This window comes from Papaver somniferum, chromosome 3 (genome assembly GCF_003573695.1).
Source record: "Papaver somniferum cultivar HN1 chromosome 3, ASM357369v1, whole genome shotgun sequence".
NCBI lineage: Eukaryota > Viridiplantae > Streptophyta > Magnoliopsida > Ranunculales > Papaveraceae > Papaver > Papaver somniferum.
In genome coordinates this window covers 20,092,013-20,111,766 of record NC_039360.1, presented here as the reverse complement: position 1 = coordinate 20,111,766, position 19,754 = coordinate 20,092,013, and the positions used below count along the sequence as shown (strand labels likewise).

Here is a 19,754-nt window from a genome sequence, read left to right as displayed (position 1 = left end):
TGCATGAATAATGTACACACAGATCAATAAAAAACGATTTTATTGTTCCATGAACAGATCCGAGAAATGAAATTCGTGAAACAGATAAGAAAGCAATATTTCTTTCATAAGCTAACGCATCATCAATAACACCAACAACAACACCATCTCCAACTGAATCTTCATCGCAAGAACCAAACAAAATGAAATTTTAAAGCAATTTCTGAGATCTCAATATATCAATTTTTTTTGAAAATAGTGATCATGAATATACAATCATCTCGTTTCTGATAAAAAAAAAATACAGTCATCGGGAATATTATCAACTCATTTTTGATCAAACTCAGAAATTGAAAAGGAAAAAATGCAGAAATAAAAATCGAATTGACTAAATAAGATGGAGGATGAAGATAAAGATGAATTAATACCTGAAGAAAGACAATAATTATTGAACCGCAATAATCGATTTAGATTGGAAGCTCATAACTCAAGAATCAAAATCGGTAACCGTTTTCTCATTTTTGTTCTCTCTCGATCTGGTCGGTGTCACTGTTAGTAGAGTGGTAAAAGTCACTGGGTGATGATACCAGTGATCTGAGTTCGAAACTCGCCATCATCAAATTTTTAATCTCTCTCAATCTGGTTTTCAAAACAAAAAATTTAAAAGGCTATCTTGGATATTAAAAATATTTTTGCAAATGACGTCATCAACCCATATTATTATAGGGGGATCGAATGACATGGTTGGAATGACATTTCAATGCTATTTTTATTGTAAAACTCAAACAACAATGAAGTTAAAGCTAATTTTTTATGGTATATTTTTCTTGTAAAGATCTACCTTCCTACCAAAAACGAGCACATTCTAACATACAAAAACCTCACCATCTATGATTCAACGGTTAAAATTAGAAGTGGTAGATGGTGGTCTTATACATCTTGAAAATCACTCATTTTTGGTAGTAAGGTAGATCTTTATAAGAGAAATACGTCATGAAAAAAATTAGCTTCAAATTCATTGGCGCTCGAGTTTTAGAAGAAAAATGCCGCTGATTTGTAACCAAATGTCATTCTAACCATGTCATTGGATGTTTCCATATCGTAGTGACCCTAAATATTTCTCTATTAGCCTTTAGCCTTGTGTATTACGTCGGCTCAACAAAAATTCTGACATCTCGAGCCCATGAGAGGGAATAGAGAGAGCGCTGCCAAACACTTAATTTCTTTTTCTTTTGATAGAAAAAGTAATATATTAATCAAGCAATAAAGTACATCAGATTTAGAATATCTTTCTTTTCAAAAATATTGGACATCACACTTAATTTCCATTATGCTAAATTTCAGCTATGTTTACATGCCGGAAACTTGTTCTCTATAACTGATTCTCTAAGTACTCCCAGAACGTTTTTGTGGTTTTGAACATAGTCGATTCAAAATATTCAATAAGAAAGCGAAAGGAAATATAAAGGAAAACATTGCAGTAAAAAAAAGTATATGCATGAATAATCAAAATTTTGCATATAGTAGTTTTTATAAGTTAATACCCATAATCATATACAAATTCTGAAGTACCAACCATGGCTGAAATAACTTGAGATACAATGAAAAGACTACCACCTAAGATAGTTATAATAAGAATTGCAGTGACAGGATTTTTTAATAGCTCCAATATTGGTGTAAATATGGTGTAAATAACACCAGTACTCACTGTTACAATATACAAACTATATCTTCTCATGTTATCCCAAAATTCTTCCATTAAAGGTCCCTCTGGACCCAAAGCCAAAGCATTCTGATCATCCATCCCAACAACTAGCATTGCCACCCCTAGTGTTACTGCACCCAATATAACAACCCTTGATAACCCATTTTCATCATTTGAGGTGGTGGATTTTGAAGGTACTGGATTCTGAAGCTTCTTGATTATTGTTGCTTTTCTTGTTGCAAGAAGATTTGGTTTTTGTGGTGGAAATGAGTTTGAAAGACATGATTTGGTTTTAAATGGAAGTAGATGAAGAAATTTAGTAGTGGTTGGAGTTTTAAGATTAGTCTGTATGGGTAATGAGAATTGAGGCCTGAATGTAGAGGCTTTCATGATTCTCTTTCAGCTCACCGCAGAGATTTTTTTTTCTCACTCACACTCTACTAGTAGCTCTGGGAGGAGCAGGTGGTTATAGTTTTCTCTCAACTCTCATCTTATCTTGAAAGAAAAAAAAAAAAATCTTAAAAGATAGTTTTCTTATATGACAGTGTTACCCCTTACTTTGCACTTTCCTTACCAAAAGTTCTTGTCTGGAGAGCAAAAGTACACCATGGTCTGTGGGGTTGAGTGGCATTTACCATGGTCCTGTCTAGACTCTAGAGGCATATCAGTGAGATTTTTCTTGACTGTAATCTCAATTGACAGATGCACATAATAAAATGTCTCTTCTCTTCTCCCATGGATGTCAGTCAGCTATAAGCCGAACCACATGATTCTGAGAGAATAGTAAAATTGTGAACGGTTTGCAAAACCGTGCTCGGCGTTTCAGGTGAAGGGAAAAGTTCAAATTTTAACAAAATGAGCATTAAAAGTTGCCTTGAATGCTCTGAAGCGAACCTTATATTTCTGCGGAGTATGACGTTACCGGCAAATCATGTTCATCTCTATATTACAATACAAGTATTCAACTGGGGAACATAATCACTAAGGGGATACACACCCCTTGGTTTTAAACTCAGATATTCAATACTTCTTCAAGGGTAATAAACCGTCCTTTCTGTATTGAGAGCTGTGCTGCAACACCAATGGCAACAGAGAGCAACCCATCTTGCAACCCCACTACCGTGGCACAGTCTCGTTTGACAGCATCACCGCCTTCTTGCGGGTGCTGACGAATGATAGATGACCTCACAGCAGATAACAAGTTAAGGTGTTCCAAATAGCTTGATCCATGATGGAGTCCGTCATATCTGATAAGAAAAAGCAACATAAGAGAATCTCCAATATAAAAGTCTTGGAATTTGAAGCTATCTAACAAAATGTTTTTCACACTTAAAGACATGTCTTAAAAATCAGATAGTATGGCGAAGACTTATTAGAGGCCAATGCCTAGTTATTTTGGCTGGCATTTCTTCCCATAAATATCAGAATTTCAATAGATAATGGCATAAACTTACTTTATCCGCTTATCCTCGGCTTTCATAGTTTCTACTCCCTCTCTTCCCTTCGTTCGTGTACCCACACGAACTGTACTCTCTGGAACAAAGGCTTCACCCTGTTGTTACCTTTTCTAATGAGTTACCAATTTCATACATATGCGTACAGTGAAAATTAAGACTACCATACATGTGATCGAGAATGGGAATATGACAGTCTACAGCATCTCATTTTTTTTCCCATGTTAACAGAGTGGCAAATAGGAGGATTCAGATTATTGTGAAAGCATAGAAAGATAATTTGCCATCTGTAAGTCTAGTATAGCAAGGACTGGGAGAATACTTGCCCTTGCTTGTGAAAGTACTCATCAAACATAAAGCATTTGAACATGCTGCTATCAAGCTAGGTGAAAGTCGAACGACGCCACCAGCAGAGGTGAAATAGTAACATAGGGCAAGTGGGCAAGTAAGTTCAACAGCAATTGGCACAAAAAAGAGTTCTCATGACAGTTTGGTAAATTTGATAGATCAATGACATCAACCACTTCAATTTAAATACCATAATGCACGGTTCTTAAGCTGAACATTTTGTTAAAAGAAATATTGGTTCGCAGAATGGTTGCCATAAAAAGAAGTCTAGAACAAAATGTGAAGGACAATGTTGAAATTTCTGTTCCACAGAACAGGAAACAAGCATGCCTTTCCTACTGAATAAATCTGTTTTCAATTTGATCACTAAACCGCTTTCAGATTTCCAGAGGTCTATAAATCAAACTGTAGAAAACCCATATCGGATTACAAATTGTTAACCTCACCATAGAAAAGACTTCTGAGTTGTCGCATCCAATGTTTTATTTTGGAGTACAAGGTTGCCTTTTACTGTGATATAAATGTTGTTCTATTTTCAAAATATTTGCATGCTTAGTGATCCAAATGGAAGTTCATTGACTAGTTCTGCACAATCTTAATAGTTTTAAACATTTTGATCCTTCAAATTCTTAGCTACTAAGAGCAATCACAAATATCGATTCTTGTCTATAAATAAAATAATATCATAAAAAGCAGTAAAGCACTGAACGAGAAGGTTCTATGTGTTGTCTTTATTAGTTGCTCAAATGCCTCCAATATACACATGGTATGGAATCTCATAAGAAGAAAATGAAGAACCATCACTGTAACACAAGGTGGTGTTTCGCAGTACTCACAGCTACAACTCAAACACAAAATGGGATGTTGAAACTGGACTAGTGCAACACAATTCAGGAACATTCCTAGGAAACGACTGACCAAGAATAAGAACCAAGTGACTTACCTTACCAATGTCACCAACAACAGATATCTCTTGCTCATTCTTACTCCCTTCAGCAAACATGCAAAGGTCTAGCATGCCTCGAGAACCATTGTCGAATTCAACAATGACATAAGCATTATCTATAATGTCGGGGACCTGTGTTGTGAAACAATAAAGTGAGACTCAATAACCATATGAATAAAACAAAGAAAAGTCGTATGATTTAACAAGAAGAAACTCTAAATTACTTAATCACGAATCACTATCCATTTTTGGGTCATTAGTCACATGTGGCCTTCATTCTACCATAACTGGAAGTGTCAATGTCCTAGATTTTGTTACTGGATCACTGTAAATCATATTCTAAACTAGATACTAGTAGTATACCTTTCCGTCATAAATTTCATCTTTGTGATTAACATCTATAGCTCCAGAAGCCATGACACGTACTGGCATTGCACCAACAAACAACGTCATCAGATCAAAAAAGTGACAGCACTTCTCTACCAGAGTTCCTCCTGTATTTTCGTTGAATCGGTTCCAGTCGTTCACCTGTTACAAGAATAAGATTATTTCAACACTTTGCAAATTCTTTGAAAACATAGAAACATAAACAAGAGCAAGTAGCAATGTTATTATACCTTAACCAGAAACGGAAACCGATGTTCTCGAATAGACACCATTTTTACTTGTCCAATCTTTCCACTTCGCACTACGTCTATCAACTTCGCTACCGGAGGCATATACCTGTACTCCAATCCAACTTGAACCAACACATCTGGCCTCTTTTTAGCCGCCTCGATCACCTTTTTTCACGAATTAGGCCTTTGTTTCATATATTCACACATAATTTTAATCAAATTTCTGAATCCCACCAGAAAGATAAATGAAGTAACTAACCCTTTTGCAATCAGCAACATTAGTACATAATGGCTTCTCAACAAGTATGTGATGTGGTTTAGGATGTTCAATAATATCCATAAGAATTTGAAAATGAGTCATGTTTGGTGTAGAAACAATCACAACATCACAAAGTCCACTGTCTAGTAATTCTTTGTGTCCCCAAAAAACCTACCAAGATCAAAATGATATAGCTAAGATGATTAGACAACCAATTTTCTGAACTTAAAAAATGGATTGATTATATATACCTGCGGAGACCAGTTGAATTCACAATTTGCTATTTGCAAGGCAAGTTGTTGACTAGGGATGTGAGGATCAGCAATACAGACGACAGATATGGCTTCTTGTTGTTGTTGGAGATGACCAAGATTTATGAGATGTTCTCTTCCCATCATTCCTACTCCTACAATTCCGTACTTCACAACTCCTGCTGAGTTCTTTGCCATCATCATTGGATTCTCCCTCTCCTATCTTCATTTTCAGTTTCATTGTTTTTATACATACAGAGAGAGAAAGTGGGCAAAGACTGGTCCCTCACTGTCAAACTGTTTCAGTTTTGTTGTTCTTCATAAAATATATCCACGAAGTAGAAATTACTATAACGAGAAACAGTTCGGAGGTACACCTTCCCCAGGGGAAATGCATCCAGTACAAGAAACCGTCCACATTCATTGACACTATGTGTCTGGACTTGTACAAATAGATTATGTATCGACCCTAAAAGATAGGTTAAGATTATGACTATATTAATCTGGGGGTTTTCTTTGGAATTCATCCCTACATTAGCAAAATGGGCTACTAATGTTAAATGAGCCTGCTTGGCATTCACTTCAGGAGCCAAATCATTTTTGTCTTAACTGAAGGCAGGCATGTGCGCTCTCGGTACAAAGAGTTCACATTCCCAAAAGAACAAGAACAAAAAAGACCGTATCAGAACACAAAGCCAAGATATAGCACCAAAAAAAGAATGCCGGCCTCACACTATGATTAACTATTGTTTTATTTCATTTTACAAAATTTCTGAAACATATCAACCACAACTAACTACACGGAACCTAGCCGAAGTTTGAGCCAGACACACAAATCACTTTTTTCTTTTCTTTTTTCTACAACAGATTTATATGTAAACAGGCTTCACATCATTAGGCCCAAAACTAGCGGCACAGGTCGTACACCTGCGGTGCCGAGTTTCAAGAATTTTCTGGACACAAGTGCCGCAGAAGAGATGGTAGCATTTAGTAATGACAACCTGCAATAGCCCAAACGGAAACATGAGTAACAGCATCCATTGATAAGTTGGAAGTAGTAAAAAAGAAAATAAAAGCATCCAGGAAGATGCTTGACCCCACCATATGAATATCACAGTTCAGTTCATCATCGGTGTCGAGAAAGTGCTGATTCAAATAATAAGATGATCATAACAAACCAATTTAGAAAGGATAATTGGAATTAACTATGGATTGTCTACAGACTACCAGCAAAGAATGTGAGGAAATGAACGTGCCAAGTCATGACTCTTCTCAACCACTGATTATAGGCTGAAGCCGCTAAACTACTATGGATTAGAGCAACATTTGTTGACCTGCCAAATAACATGATAAACATATTTTATAAAGATGTGTATAAATATTTTTACCTCTTTTGGCCTTTCATGGCAGATACCACACTTGAGAATGTCCCGGTACTCTTTCGCTTCTTTTTGAAGCTTTTCTAAGATATAAGACCCCTGAGCATGTGCATCAAGACGATCAGCCTTCCTTGTCACGGAATCAAACTCTTCCTCGACCCTCTTCTTGGAGAATCTGAAAATATCAAAGGACTTGAAGTCAGATCAGCTGCTAGTTTATTAGTATACGGGAAGATTACCGTTTATAGAATTATTTATTAACTTATAAGTTGGCAAACCTTTCATTGGCTAGCTCGATTTGCAGCTCCGCAACAGTCATTCGAACTTTTTCGACCTTGGAGTGTGATTTTGAGAGCGACTCCCTCAGACGTTGTGACTCTCTTCTGACATCTAACAGTCTTTTTTGCGTTTTTTCCAAAGTGGAGGAGGTCTGGCACGTATCTTCTCCAATTTTCTGAATCTGCTCTGAGCACATTTTCAACTGCGGAGCAAGTAAGCATCAATGGATTAGTCATAAAATCACAAGGAGGGAACATATTCATACGGGAAATCCTGTGCACCAGTGATGTCAATGTACCTGATCAGTTAGACGTGCTCCTTTTAGTTCATAATAGCTCAGAGATGCATTGGCTTGCTGCAACTCTTTTTCCTTGTTTTGTTTTTCCAAGCACAAGGTATCCTGCAATTGTCTTCCCTTGACACCTTCCAAAACAAGCTGGACACCAGAAATGTGTAATCAACTAACTACATCATCCTTTCAGAAATAAAAGCACAGAAAAATGAAAAAATAACAATACATATGCAAGTTACTGCAAGCCCGCAACACCAGGAATGGCCACTTTTGCACGCACATTAAATTTTGTGATGGTATATGCTGTTCAGGTTTTATAGAGTTCACTAATTTTCCTTGTTTTTAATCGGCCTTCACCAGTCTTATTTTCTCATCTCTACAGGAACTAGACTTAGGGATTCTGAACATGCTGATACTAGGTAGACATGATTCAACAACCATCTAGGAAAAATGGTTCAGTGACGCTACGGTGACTTAGATATAGCTTGGATGATAAAAAGGGGAGTGACTTGTGCAAACCAATTAATGGCCAAGAAAATACGCATTGAAGTATTCAAGGTTTTTCCCTTCAGTAACTAAAGCCTTTCTTGCTGTTAGTGTACGTGTATTATATTAGTTTTACGAAGAAAAAAATTGTTCATCGAACTGTTTTGCAAACAGCCACTATTATATGTCTACAGCAGTTGGATACTTAAATTATTTATGTGAACCAGACCTGGGCTGATGGCAAAATTTGAAGAAAAGGCACCAACCCAAAAGCCAATTAAATTATGCTCAAGTAAATTACTAATCATACACGAACGTAGGATCCATACGAAGTTTGATTTCAGGTCCAAGTTCCAAGATCAAGAACCACCTTCAATAGATTGATCCATTGGCTAGGCACAAATAATAAGTTAAACTAGCTAGGCTAAGTATTAGGTACAACCAAGGTGGCACTTGACATGCCCTAAAACTCAAACTATCCATAGTATTATAAATTATAAACACGAAAGACACGTGAAAATATAAAAACAAGTGCAGGGTAAAAGTAAGCACCTTAATGTTATAATCATCTCTCTCAGTAATTTCGTGCAATAGCTGCTGGTTTTGAGTCTGCATATCCTCGTATGCCTGCCCAATCGTCTGCAAGTACAGTAAGTCGGACTCAGTAAATAGTCTTGTTTTTTTAACTTAAATATATCTTATACACAGCAAACACACCTCAATTTCCGATAAGTAGGCCTCTCCTTCTTCATGCTTGGATTTCAGAACTTCAGAAAGGTTGGATGCATCCCTGATTCAAGGGGAAAATTAGCAATGTGGTATTTATTGTCCATAAAAGAGAAATTTTATCAAAACAAAATTATCCCACTTATAGTTATACATAAGTGCCAAAATTTAATAGAACTTGAATCTTTGGGAAGAATACAACATGATTAATCATATGCTCAGAACTTTGAATTAAAAGAATTAACTCCTCGATAGACAATTTGTGTCAATAGATATCCCTGATTATTGAAAAAACCAAGATTTTCCCAAGATTGTAATTTCAGAGATATGCAACGCGACTACCTAACATTTAACAAAATGAGAAGAAATCATCTACATATGATATCACATTTAACGACACAATTTTCTCAACTCATCACATTCAGAACTTATCAAGAATGCATACGGTAAAACTTCGATACATTAATAGCATTGGGGCCAAAGAAATTTATTATTTTAGCAAAGTTATTAATTTATCGATTAAAATTTAGCTTGTACAACCGGCTCTTCAAGAGGTTATTTGGTCCATTGATATCCTACCCTATTCACGATAGTCAATTGTTTTTTAATTTTATCAATTCCATTGTTAATCCTCCGGCAAACTAGTATGTGTTTCTCTACTTTATGGAACAATAATCTCTCTGACTCCATTGGTTCCACATCTGCAGCTATTTCACAAGGTACAGTAGGATTTTTTTGGCAAGTATCACACCGATATTATGAGGAAAAAAGAAGAAGAAAAAACCAACCTTCTGGAAACTTCGAACTTTTGCCTGAGGACAGCTATTTTAGCTTCTGCTGTAGCTAGCCGTTGTTGTGATACAGCTTCAGCTTTGTTTGCTTCCTTAACACGCAACTCCAAGCTATGTTCATCAAGAGAAGATTTCAGACTTTGAACTAGTGCCCATGCCTGGTATTCTAAATCTCTAGCCTCAACGACATCCCTGCACAACCAGAAAATATCATGCTCAAACAAACATATCACCATTCTGAACCCATTCCATGCTCTTTTCTATAAGACCTAAAACATCCGCAAAACTAAAGGTATAAAAGAAGAAGAAACGTTCCACCAAAACTTTGTAACATGAAAACAACTGAACTTTTATACTGAATATAAAGGCAAATAAGGAAATTCTGCCAATAAAATTTTCCAGTCATCATCTCACGCAAAGCATAAGAGAGTTGAAACTCAAGCTTAAACTGTACTAACAATTATATGCAAGTACTGCAAGGTTAATGTATGTAATCTTTAGCTACTATGAAAGCTTTTACAAGTATAAAGTGCAACAACCTATGCCGCTGAGATGAGCAGAACCCCAAGAAGTCTATAAGTCTGGATATAAGGAGAGACCAATTTCGAAAAGTAAAGCGAAGACAGGTCTAACACTAATTATACATCTTGACAGAAGGCTAAAATCATCTTAACTCTTCTTGCGAAACAGACGAATTAAACCAGCCTTGGCTCTGACCCATCATGAAATAAATATAGTTATTGATAAAAAGTTCTATAAGGAATATTTCTCAATCAGCTGAAGGGAGGAACGAAAGAAAAGAGAAGAAAAGTACACACAGAAAACAACAAGAAATGCAGGAAAAGAAAAATCAAAATGAGTTTACCAGAAAATCATGTAACTAATCTTACCTTGAGTCAGTTGATTCACGTCTATACATTTCTAGAAATAGCTTCAACTCTTGAACACTATCCTTCAGATCATGAACCTGCAGCAAACAGGATAGAGTATTAGTCACCAGGACCACTAGAAACTGGCTGACATAAGCGCTATTTCTTTCCCGTGGAGCAACCCTTACAAAGCTAGCCATTACAAGCACAACCTTACAACGCCAAGAAAGGATTGAGCTAAACGTGACCTAGTGTCTTGTTGAACTTGGCTCAGATATTCATGTCTGTATTGTGTTTTCATTATCCTTGGGTCCAAATTATTTAGGTTAGAGGCGTCCATTCAAGAGTTGGTCTAGATGCTTAAATCAGTGTTCGTCATCTTGCTATATATAAGATACTCACTAGGAAGGGGATTGTATATTCCAGTTCTTAGTTCACATGTCCTTCTCCTAGAACAACTGTTCTTCATGACTGAACGGAAAGACAGTAACCCAGTAAGCCAACCATACAACTAGATACAGTTTAGCCAATGCTGATTCATAGATTAAAACAAATGAATTTTGAGTAAATCAACTATCAGTTATCGTAGACACTAGAATAAAAAGAACAGATCACAGAAAGAACTATTACCGCGGATTTCAGTGCAAGTATTTCAGCCGTCTGATCAGCACATCTTGCAGACAGCGTATTTATCTCATTTACCTGTGCAAGGTACACATGTATTAGCACCTTCACATGCACATCGACAAGTCAATATTGTGTGCATACCAATAGTACTTACTTTCCTGTCAAGAATGCTAGACAGCGACTGAGCTTCAGCTCTCAATGAATGAACCTCTAAAGCAGCCTCTTTATATTCACTCAGTTGACCTTGCATAATGCCCATTTTCTTTGGAAATGAAGATACTAATGCTTTAAACTCTGATATTATTTCTTTCCTACCTGGAAGAGAAGTCCACAACTGTCAATCTAAGAACTAACACCCAAGATAAACATATTAGTACACATCTACTGATAAGCATCAGACATAAACACCTGCAAATCTCACCTGGTTCTCCTGAAGCCTCTTCTAATTTAATCTCGAACAGTTTTCTTTGATCGAACTGTTTATGCAACTCCTTTTCAAGATCATGCATCCAAGAGTCGGCAACTGAAGCAGCTCTTCGAGAAACATCGGCCACATCTGCTGTCACAGTTAAATCTGCTTCGCGCCAAACAAAGTTGTCCTTCTCCACCTACAAAAATTGAGAGTTCAAAGTAACAAATTAGATCACAAAATGAAGGAAGCAAAGAAAGGAAAGGAACAAAATAATCAGCAAAATCAAATCAAAATGACACACCTGCAGTTTCTCCCACATGGCACGACATCGGATCACTTCGTCTCTTGATTTCTCAAGCTGATCACTTAGCAGGAGGTAGGCTTTGGATGAGTTGATGTACTTCAAATCCTTCATAGTGCTCTGTCAATCGGCACTAGAAACTTAAACCGACGAGCGCAAGTAGAACAGTATAAATAATCAACTTTTATTGCATGTAAACAGAAATAGTACAAACCACAAAATTTATAGAGAATTTTAACCTGCAATCCAGATAATTTCTTCAGAATTTTTATCCTTCCTTCATGAAGATTCTGGACTTCTAGTAGCCGAGATGAAGCCAACTCCTGTGCAGTACCTCAATCAAAACATCTAATAGTCAGCTTACATTCAAAATTATAGCGTATCATAAGCTTTGAAGAGGGAGATTGAAAAATACCATTAACTCCTTTAGCGTACACTCCATGTCCTGTATATCTTTTTGCTTGTCCCTTGTCTTCTCCACAGAAACATGTTTATTACTGAAATTTAAGACAGGAATAGGTAAGCCTCGGGAAGCATCTTTTTGTGCTTTCAGAGTTGCCAACTGGGAGTTGCTTTCTTCCAGCTCGCTGATAGTACTCTCCAGATCCCCTTCAAAATAATATAACCAAAGAAGCGGCATCACTAACATAACCATTTCAAACTGCTCTTCAACCACAACAGAGTCATTAAAAGGTGTGACTTGGAGAAAGCAAACACAGTGGCTTAGATATTTGAGTATTCTAACCATATCTACTATTACAAAGAGCAAACAAAATAAACAATTTGATGGGAGTAAATAAGAAAATTTTACACAAAGAAGCTGGCAACAGAGATCGTTAAATATGCAGTAGAAGAATTGAAATCAACTTACACCAATAAGTTCTTCAAAAGCACATAAAGGATGAGTACACTCATACAAGGATACTCGGGCAACCTGGTTGGCAATCAGCTCTAAGAAGAACTCAAGGGCCAGGATTAGGCATAACATACTAGTAAACCTTAATCAGACTGTCACGGATTACTTCTAGGCAGCAGCAGTGGCAAATATAAGTGTGTGAACAAAATATCGTCTTTTCTTCTATACATGTGCATATAAGATTAGTTTATTTTGCCATTTCGTTTATACAAGTGTGCATAAATATAACTAAACCCATCCAGACTCTTGCTATCACAACAGTAAACCATGATTTTCACATGTGGACATCTATTTGGTATCAAGTAAAAGACATACATAGACTACGAGATGGAAAATTCTAGAAATAGAAGTACAAGAGAATCATAAGTATAAGGTAGTGAAGAAGGCGGGATGGCAAAATCATTACCAGACAAGCGTCTCAATTCCGCTTTATTCCTTGCGTCAGTGTCTCGGTGGTTTTGAACTTCATGTGATACTGATTTATGCTTTAAATGATGGTTTTCAAAAGCTGCTCTTATGTTATTGACCTCCATTACTAAGTCAGTTGAAGTCTTTCGAGTATCAGGATCTAAAGAAACCATAACAGGGGAATGCGTAAGTAAGAAATTAGACATGTGCACTAGACAGATATGAGATATAATAGCTACTACCGTATTGACATTAAGTATTACCGTCTTTCGGGAGTTTCTCCAAAAGTGCAGAGGAAACTCTGTCCTTCACTTTCCGTAAGTCGTCAATGGTAGCAACTATATTTTCTATGATGCATCTTGTTGCTAAACTGGAAGCACAATTATCGACTACATTTTCAGCAGGGGAGCTATTTGCAGAGCAGCTGTCAGTTGCACCGGTTTCTAGGAGCCTGCATAGAAATGTATTATCTGGGGAAGAAGTTGCCCCCGCTGCAAAACGAAGCGAAAGCAACATTACCCCAAATCAGGATCTGACAGTAGCGAGCTATGATAAAGAACTGGTAATTACAAATGTAACTGTACATGTAGCTGTCGCTACCGGCTGAATTGTAATAAATCAACACTGAGTTAGGCACAAGGACAACTACAACTACCAATGCAATTATAATGTGATTATTCCACATATAATTATATTGGGTGTCAAACATATAATAATTATGGTAGTAGTAATTTTTATTTTTCGATTCAGTTTTTGATCAAGTAACACTTATGCAGAACATGTAGATGTTTATAAGGTAATGGGCTAAGAAAATTTGCTTCTTAGATTGAAGGATTATGTGAACTGAAGGCAAAGTCCAAAGAAGTTGACAGCCTGAAATTTTGAACAGCATTTCACAGAAAATTTCCATGATTATAGACAGTTTTAAGATTTCTTGGTTTCAATGCTTGAAACTGTGTATTTGATTATATGCATGATGCATCCATGAGTTTTTATTATAGGGGGATTAGATACTATGCAGGAAGATTCGAGATGTCAGCAGTAACACATAATTCACATGCACCATTGCCTGATCATTGAGGAGAACAAGAAGTGAGAAGCTGAGTGACTTCCAAATTCAGAAAGTAGGATCTTTCTTTCAGCATGACAAATGTTCAACAAGAGCAATATTTATAGTTTTTTGAAGCGGTAATATAATGGGCAATGAAGGTAAGTACCAAAATTTGACAGAAAAAATGCATGCAAATGAAAGTTGTAAGATTCCTCACCTGTGGAGGATTGTTTTGAGTCCTGTCCATTGCTCAAATATCCTCTTGTGTGAATGGAATGTGATTCCAAGTCATTAACCAACTGTTGCAAAAAACAGAAAAGACGGCTATCAAAAATCGATCAAAATGTTTTATACTCTCAGAGAGTATCACTTTCTATTTCTCAAAAATTAATGAAGTAGAGCTTAACAAAAATGCTTTAAAAGAAATAAGCACCTGTTTCCACGAACCATCAACAACAACTAAAGTGTCATCATACGCTTGTTGTCTATCTTTGCGCTGAGAGTATTTACCCAGACGAACATGATATTCAACTTTCTGCGTTTCCAACTCCCTAAAAAGCTTCTTATTCCTGTATTCTAGTACGCCAGTGTCAATCTACATCACAAAACAAAATTAAAAATAAGATTACATAATAACCTCGAATCCAGAACATATAAATCACTAACAGATCGATTTTGCCATCACTGTATGCTTAGCATCAATACATACCAGTAAACCTATACTAATACACACATACTTTACAAAAAAAACATAGTCCAGGAAAACATTTACCCACACACTCATAACTACAAGTTTAACTAAAAAATCTTATGAAATTGGTGTAATTATGATAAATTTCAATACAAATTTAACAGCATATTTTAGGTATATTTCAATTAAAATCACATAAAAATAACCTAATATTCTTTCTGAAACAACAAACAGTAGTAGTAATTGATTATTTACCTTTTTCTCTAGAGAACAAGGAACCACAGATGAAACAGATGATGAATTACTCTTAGCCACAGCGGTTGGGGATAAAGAGCTGAAGTGGCGTCGCTTCCTATCAGCTTCACCAGTGCTCCCCATCGAACAATTTAAAAACCCTAGACCATTAGGTTACCAAAACTCAAATAAATTCCAAATTTCCAGTATGCATCTATCTGAACGGTTTCTGAGAATCGAAAAATTAAGAGAAATTCGTGTGATGAGTATCAGAGATTTGGGAATCAATCAGAACCCTAGTTTCAGGAAGAAAAAGAATGAGAAGAAGAAGACACGCTCTGATCATTCTCTCTCCATTTGGGACTCTCTCCAGATATTAAATTTCTTTATTATTATTTCACGATTCCCCAGAAATTAAAAACTACACAAATAGCACGACCCGGGATTCACACACACAAAAAGAAATAAAAAAAAGGCACGGCCCGCATTTTATTTGACCTTTTTGAGTTCAGCTCAAAACGGTTCTGGTTCAGACTATCCAGTGAGTCATAACCGATCCATGAGTAATTAAAAGGGTCCGTCGTCCTAAGGTAAAAAAATACTGTAATTGAGACGAAGAAGTTACTAGAACGAATTGCGGGAAAGTCCTGAACCGAGTCGTATTTAGAAACCCTCAAATTCAAAAAACCACAAAAACAGAGAGCAAATAGAATACCCTCAAATTGAATATCCTACAAATTGAGTTCTTTTTTCTAGGGTTTCATGACGTAAACAAAAATAACTAGGTTTTTTCGATTGATCATCATCATCTTCTTCTTGATCGTGTTCAATTGATTCTTCTCGTTAAACCGTTATTGTCTTCTTCTCGATCGGGATCGTCTTGATAATGGATTCTCCATTAATGGAGGTATATATGCTAGGTATTGGAAAACCTAATTCAGCGAATTCCGAAGAGAAAAAAGATTGGGATAACAGCAGCAGGACGGTGTTTGGGAATGATCCTCCTCCTCCTCCCCACCAGGGAATGAGGAATTGGGGTGGGATGCCACAGCTGATTGGATTGAATTCTCCCAATACTAATCAAAGCAGATGGCGTGAGGAGGATCTTGGAATCTGTAATATGCGCGTATATATACGAAGCCAGATTGTACAATTTTTGTTAAGCCGTATGAGAAATAAATCTAATTTTACTCGGGCAATGTTTCGAAATTTGTGCAACCAGGTGGAAACTAAGCTGTTCAGGGAAGCTTCAACTAAGGCGGAGTATGTAAATGGTGCAACGTTAAAGCATCGGATTATAGATGCTGTCAGCAGTTTAAAATCTCAAAAATCTCAAATTAGCAGCAGAAACCCTGGAGTGTCTAGTAATCAAGTAATTCAGGGGGAGAAAAGAAGAAGAAGCATGGAGATCATCAGTAATCAGACGAAGATGACGCCGCTCCAGAATTACTGGTGCTCGCAGCAAAATTATCTTCTTGATCAGCAGCGATTCCCAGTTCAAGAAGTTGTTGTGTCTCCTACAAATAATATGTCTGGTCTCCTAGTTGATGATAGGCTTGAAGGCTCAGTGAGAATGTATACTAACAGCTCTCAGAATTGTGATGAATTTGTTAATCCTCAGTTTCAGAACTATCAACACAACATTCAAAGTCCGACGCTGTCAAAGTTTAATTGTAATGGTGGTGATGCTGTAAGCTGCAGGAACTATGTTGATGGGTTGGCAAAATCTTCCATGAATGGCTTTGGATTATTTTGGTGTCAGCACCAAGAGCTTGAGCATAATAGGATTGTGCAGAATAATTTCGAGGCGCACCAAGTTACTGCGCAGCATAATGCTTGGAAGGCTGATGCTCCTTTTACATTTGATGCTGGTACTTCTGCAATGCCAAGGAAAGCCACTTGCCAAACTACTGATGGAGGTATCTCGCCAGCACCAGAGTTTTCCTTTAAAAGACGGAAGATTGATAACCTTCCTTTGTCGATAAATAGAACTGATCACGCATTGCATCCACGTCGTATAGATACGTTTTCTGGGTATGTAGTCACACCAGAATGGAAACCATTTCCTCTACATGATTCACCCCAGGGAAGTTTACAGAAGCACCAGCAATGGATGTCTTATGCACCTTCCATTACAAAAGTGGATATGAATAAACTTTTTGATTCTGCATTATCAAGGGAGCCTGTACATAGCAATAAACAAGAGCCTATACTGTGCAACATACTCTACAAAGGAAAGGCAGAAGAAGAAAAATCATTGCATTCTCAAAAAGATCATTTTGCAGGAGAGGAATTCTGGTCCAAAGATCTATGTCCTAAATATGTAATTAAGGAGCCTGATAGACACATCGAGACCCCCATTGGCCAGGCTGAGATATCTGACGTTGATAAAAGTTTAGGATCAGATCAATCAAAGATAAGGGGAGCTTCGTTGACTGAAACATTTACTCCACATCAATTGGAAGTGCACCTTGCAAGAATCAGGGAGTGGATTGGTGAGACTAAGCCAAAGATAGATGAGAAACTAGCAATGGGAGAGTGGAAGAATGACGATGCATGCCAGTTGTGTGCGGTTGAGAAACTCTTTTTCGCGCCAGGCTGCTTCTTGTGTGGCAAAGTTTTCAAAAAGATGGACACATATCACAGTGCAACAAAATTTGGGATGGAGTGCCGAGTCTGTAATAAATGTTCTAAGAGAAGTGAAGGTGAAAAACTCAGTGTCTCTGGGCTTCATATTAATCAGGATAAACTAAGTCTGGATACTGATCAACGGTATCAAGAAACGTTTGTACAGTGTGATAGATGCAACGGTTGGCAACACCATACATGTGCTTTGTTCAATAATGAAATGAACATTGGTGACAAAGCTGAATACATTTGCCCAAAATGTTCTATTAAAGAGATTAGAAATGGACGTGTACCCTTGGATCAGAGTTTCATTCCTGGTGCAACTGATTTACCAACAACAGAGCTTAGTGATTTCATAGAAGACAGGCTATTTTCATGTTTGAAGAAAGAACGAGATGCTAGAGCGGAGAGCGTGGGAAAAAATTCTGATGAGGTCCTGGGAGCAGAAGATCTCGTCGTAAGAGTTGTTTTGTCTGTTGAAAAGAAATTACTAGTGAAGCAAGAGTTTCTCGATGTCTTCAAAGAAGAGAATTACCCGAAAGAACTCCCATACAGATCAAAGTTCATTTTGTTGTTTCAGAAGATTGATGGAGTGGATGTCTGTCTGTTTGGAATGTATGTCCAGGAATATGGTTCCAAATGTGCTCATCCTAATCAGCGCAGTATATATATCTCATATTTGGATTCTGTCAAATACTTCAGACCTGATGGTGTCATAACTGCCACTGGAGAATCTCTTCGTACATTAGTGTATCAACAAATACTGGTGGGATATCTAGATTATTGCAGGAAAAGGGGGTTCTCTAGGTGCTATATATGGTCTTGCCCCCCATCAAAAGCAGATAATTACATATTCAATTGTCATCCGGAAATACAGAAGAACCCAAAGCTTGGAACTCTGCGAGACTGGTACGGAGAAATGCTTAGGAAAGCAGCGAAGGAAAACATTGTGGCGAGTGTTTCTAACTTATATGATTATTTCTTTGCACCTCATGGGGAACAAAAGGTAACCGCAGCTCGTTTGCCATACTTTGATGGTGACTATTGGCCACTTATTGCCGAGGATTTGCTCAAGAAACGCGTAAAAGATAAACCAACACCAATAAGGAAGGCAAGGAAGCAAAAACCTTCCTTTGAAGCTGTTGAATGCACTGATACTTCTGGAGATTCTCCCATGGGCGATCAACTGATGCAAGATCTTGGTAAAGAAATACGAAAGAAGAAGGAAAATTTTATCGTTGTGGACTTGGAAACACAGCATATGGCTGAGGAGGATACTGATCAGGATGAAGATAAAGTTATTGAGGGGCGTATTTTTGATGGTAGGTATAATTTCCTAGATTTCTGCATGCAACACCATTATCAGTTCGATAATCTTCAAAGAGCAAAGCATTCCTCCATGATGATACTCTACTATCTACACAATCCAAGTGCCTATATACAGAAGAGGACATGCCCAAATGGGGTCAATCCACAGATCATACAACAAGAGATCCGCCCTCAAGGGAAGGGTAAGGGTAGCAAAAGTCGCCTTTTCAACCATATGAAGTTGTAGACATTCCTCATGGCCCTCATCAATGTACTGACTTGTATCTTTTTTATCTCCTAAAGTTATGTAATCGGCCTTGCAGTGTATCCAGCTTCTTTTCTTGATTCATCACACCTTTGTCTCTTAATTTTGCTTCCAATTGCAGCACTATTACCTTGTCTGCAGTTGTTAATTTCTTTACCTAATATTTTGGTATTTTGAGTTGAAGTGAATCATCCATTTAGGTTCCGAATCTAGTAGAGTACATAAATTGTCAGTGCACCTTATTGGTAGCAAAATAGACTGTTTGTGTCTCCTAGTCCAAGAAAACTTTGCTTAATGTGGATCAAGTTAGTTATGCATGTACAATTTTAGGAGCTGATATCTGTAGTGTGTACCGAGGCTGGAGTGTACGCAATTCCTGCATGTAGGAAAACCGTGACAGAGGGCTCCCTTGATGCTGTCAACAAGGTCATCAAGGGCCTCCTCTCTTAATTTGCTTCACTTCCACTGAAATTACTTGTCTCAAGATGTACAAGAGCTCGAGCTTTAGGTTTTTTTATCTTATGCGCTCGGA

The 19,754-nt window shown here is 37.2% G+C and overlaps 4 protein-coding genes across 4 annotated transcripts; 1 reads left to right on the top strand and 3 right to left on the bottom strand.

Annotated features, from left to right (window-relative positions):
* Nucleotides 1-1,460: 1,460 nt before the first annotated feature.
* On the bottom strand, nt 1,461-2,162 carry LOC113355462. The gene has a single exon (XM_026598322.1). The coding sequence runs from the start codon at nt 2,072-2,074 to the stop codon at nt 1,517-1,519; it is 558 nt and encodes a 185-aa protein (XP_026454107.1). The 5' UTR covers nt 2,075-2,162; the 3' UTR covers nt 1,461-1,516.
* Nucleotides 2,163-2,556: 394 nt separating this feature from the next.
* Nucleotides 2,557-5,836, bottom strand: LOC113355461 (inositol 2-dehydrogenase/D-chiro-inositol 3-dehydrogenase-like). The gene is made up of 7 exons (XM_026598320.1): nt 5,560-5,836; nt 5,309-5,479; nt 5,050-5,214; nt 4,796-4,960; nt 4,430-4,564; nt 3,139-3,236; nt 2,557-2,931 (listed from the first exon to the last, which is right to left on the bottom strand). The coding sequence occupies exons 1-7, from the start codon at nt 5,761-5,763 to the stop codon at nt 2,697-2,699; spliced, it is 1,173 nt and encodes a 390-aa protein (XP_026454105.1). The 5' UTR covers nt 5,764-5,836; the 3' UTR covers nt 2,557-2,696.
* A 426-nt stretch (nt 5,837-6,262) lies between these two features.
* LOC113355460 (E3 ubiquitin-protein ligase BRE1-like 1) lies at nt 6,263-15,393 on the bottom strand. The gene is made up of 19 exons (XM_026598319.1): nt 15,043-15,393; nt 14,530-14,691; nt 14,314-14,395; nt 13,309-13,536; nt 13,044-13,205; nt 12,137-12,330; nt 11,961-12,044; nt 11,722-11,841; nt 11,430-11,616; nt 11,163-11,323; nt 11,012-11,083; nt 10,403-10,479; nt 9,510-9,704; nt 8,713-8,785; nt 8,548-8,634; nt 7,516-7,653; nt 7,217-7,419; nt 6,948-7,113; nt 6,263-6,560 (listed from the first exon to the last, which is right to left on the bottom strand). The coding sequence occupies exons 1-19, from the start codon at nt 15,163-15,165 to the stop codon at nt 6,429-6,431; spliced, it is 2,646 nt and encodes an 881-aa protein (XP_026454104.1). The 5' UTR covers nt 15,166-15,393; the 3' UTR covers nt 6,263-6,428.
* Nucleotides 15,394-15,683: 290 nt separating this feature from the next.
* Nucleotides 15,684-19,306, top strand: LOC113355459 (probable histone acetyltransferase HAC-like 1). The gene has a single exon (XM_026598318.1). The coding sequence runs from the start codon at nt 15,908-15,910 to the stop codon at nt 19,202-19,204; it is 3,297 nt and encodes a 1,098-aa protein (XP_026454103.1). The 5' UTR covers nt 15,684-15,907; the 3' UTR covers nt 19,205-19,306.
* Nucleotides 19,307-19,754: the final 448 nt, after the last annotated feature.

What these genes read in the sequence shown, in the direction of transcription:
- LOC113355462 (XM_026598322.1), bottom strand. Translation starts at nt 2,074, where the DNA reads ATGAAAGCCTCTACATTCAGGCCTCAATTCTCATTACCCATACAGACT.
- LOC113355459 (XM_026598318.1), top strand. Translation starts at nt 15,908, where the DNA reads ATGGATTCTCCATTAATGGAGGTATATATGCTAGGTATTGGAAAACCT.
- LOC113355460 (XM_026598319.1), bottom strand. Translation starts at nt 15,165, where the DNA reads ATGGGGAGCACTGGTGAAGCTGATAGGAAGCGACGCCACTTCAGCTCT. An exon ending in AGAAATTATCTGGATTGCAG is followed by an intron (nt 11,842 to 11,960) that starts GTTAAAATTCTC and finishes GCCGATTGACAG; the next exon opens with AGCACTATGAAGGATTTGAA. An exon ending in AGAGGCTTCAGGAGAACCAG is followed by an intron (nt 11,324 to 11,429) that starts GTGAGATTTGCA and finishes CTTCTCTTCCAG; the next exon opens with GTAGGAAAGAAATAATATCA.
- LOC113355461 (XM_026598320.1), bottom strand. Translation starts at nt 5,763, where the DNA reads ATGATGATGGCAAAGAACTCAGCAGGAGTTGTGAAGTACGGAATTGTA. An exon ending in AATTCAACTGGTCTCCGCAG is followed by an intron (nt 5,480 to 5,559) that starts GTATATATAATC and finishes TGATCTTGGTAG; the next exon opens with GTTTTTTGGGGACACAAAGA. An exon ending in ATGAAATTTATGACGGAAAG is followed by an intron (nt 4,565 to 4,795) that starts GTATACTACTAG and finishes TTCACAACACAG; the next exon opens with GTCCCCGACATTATAGATAA.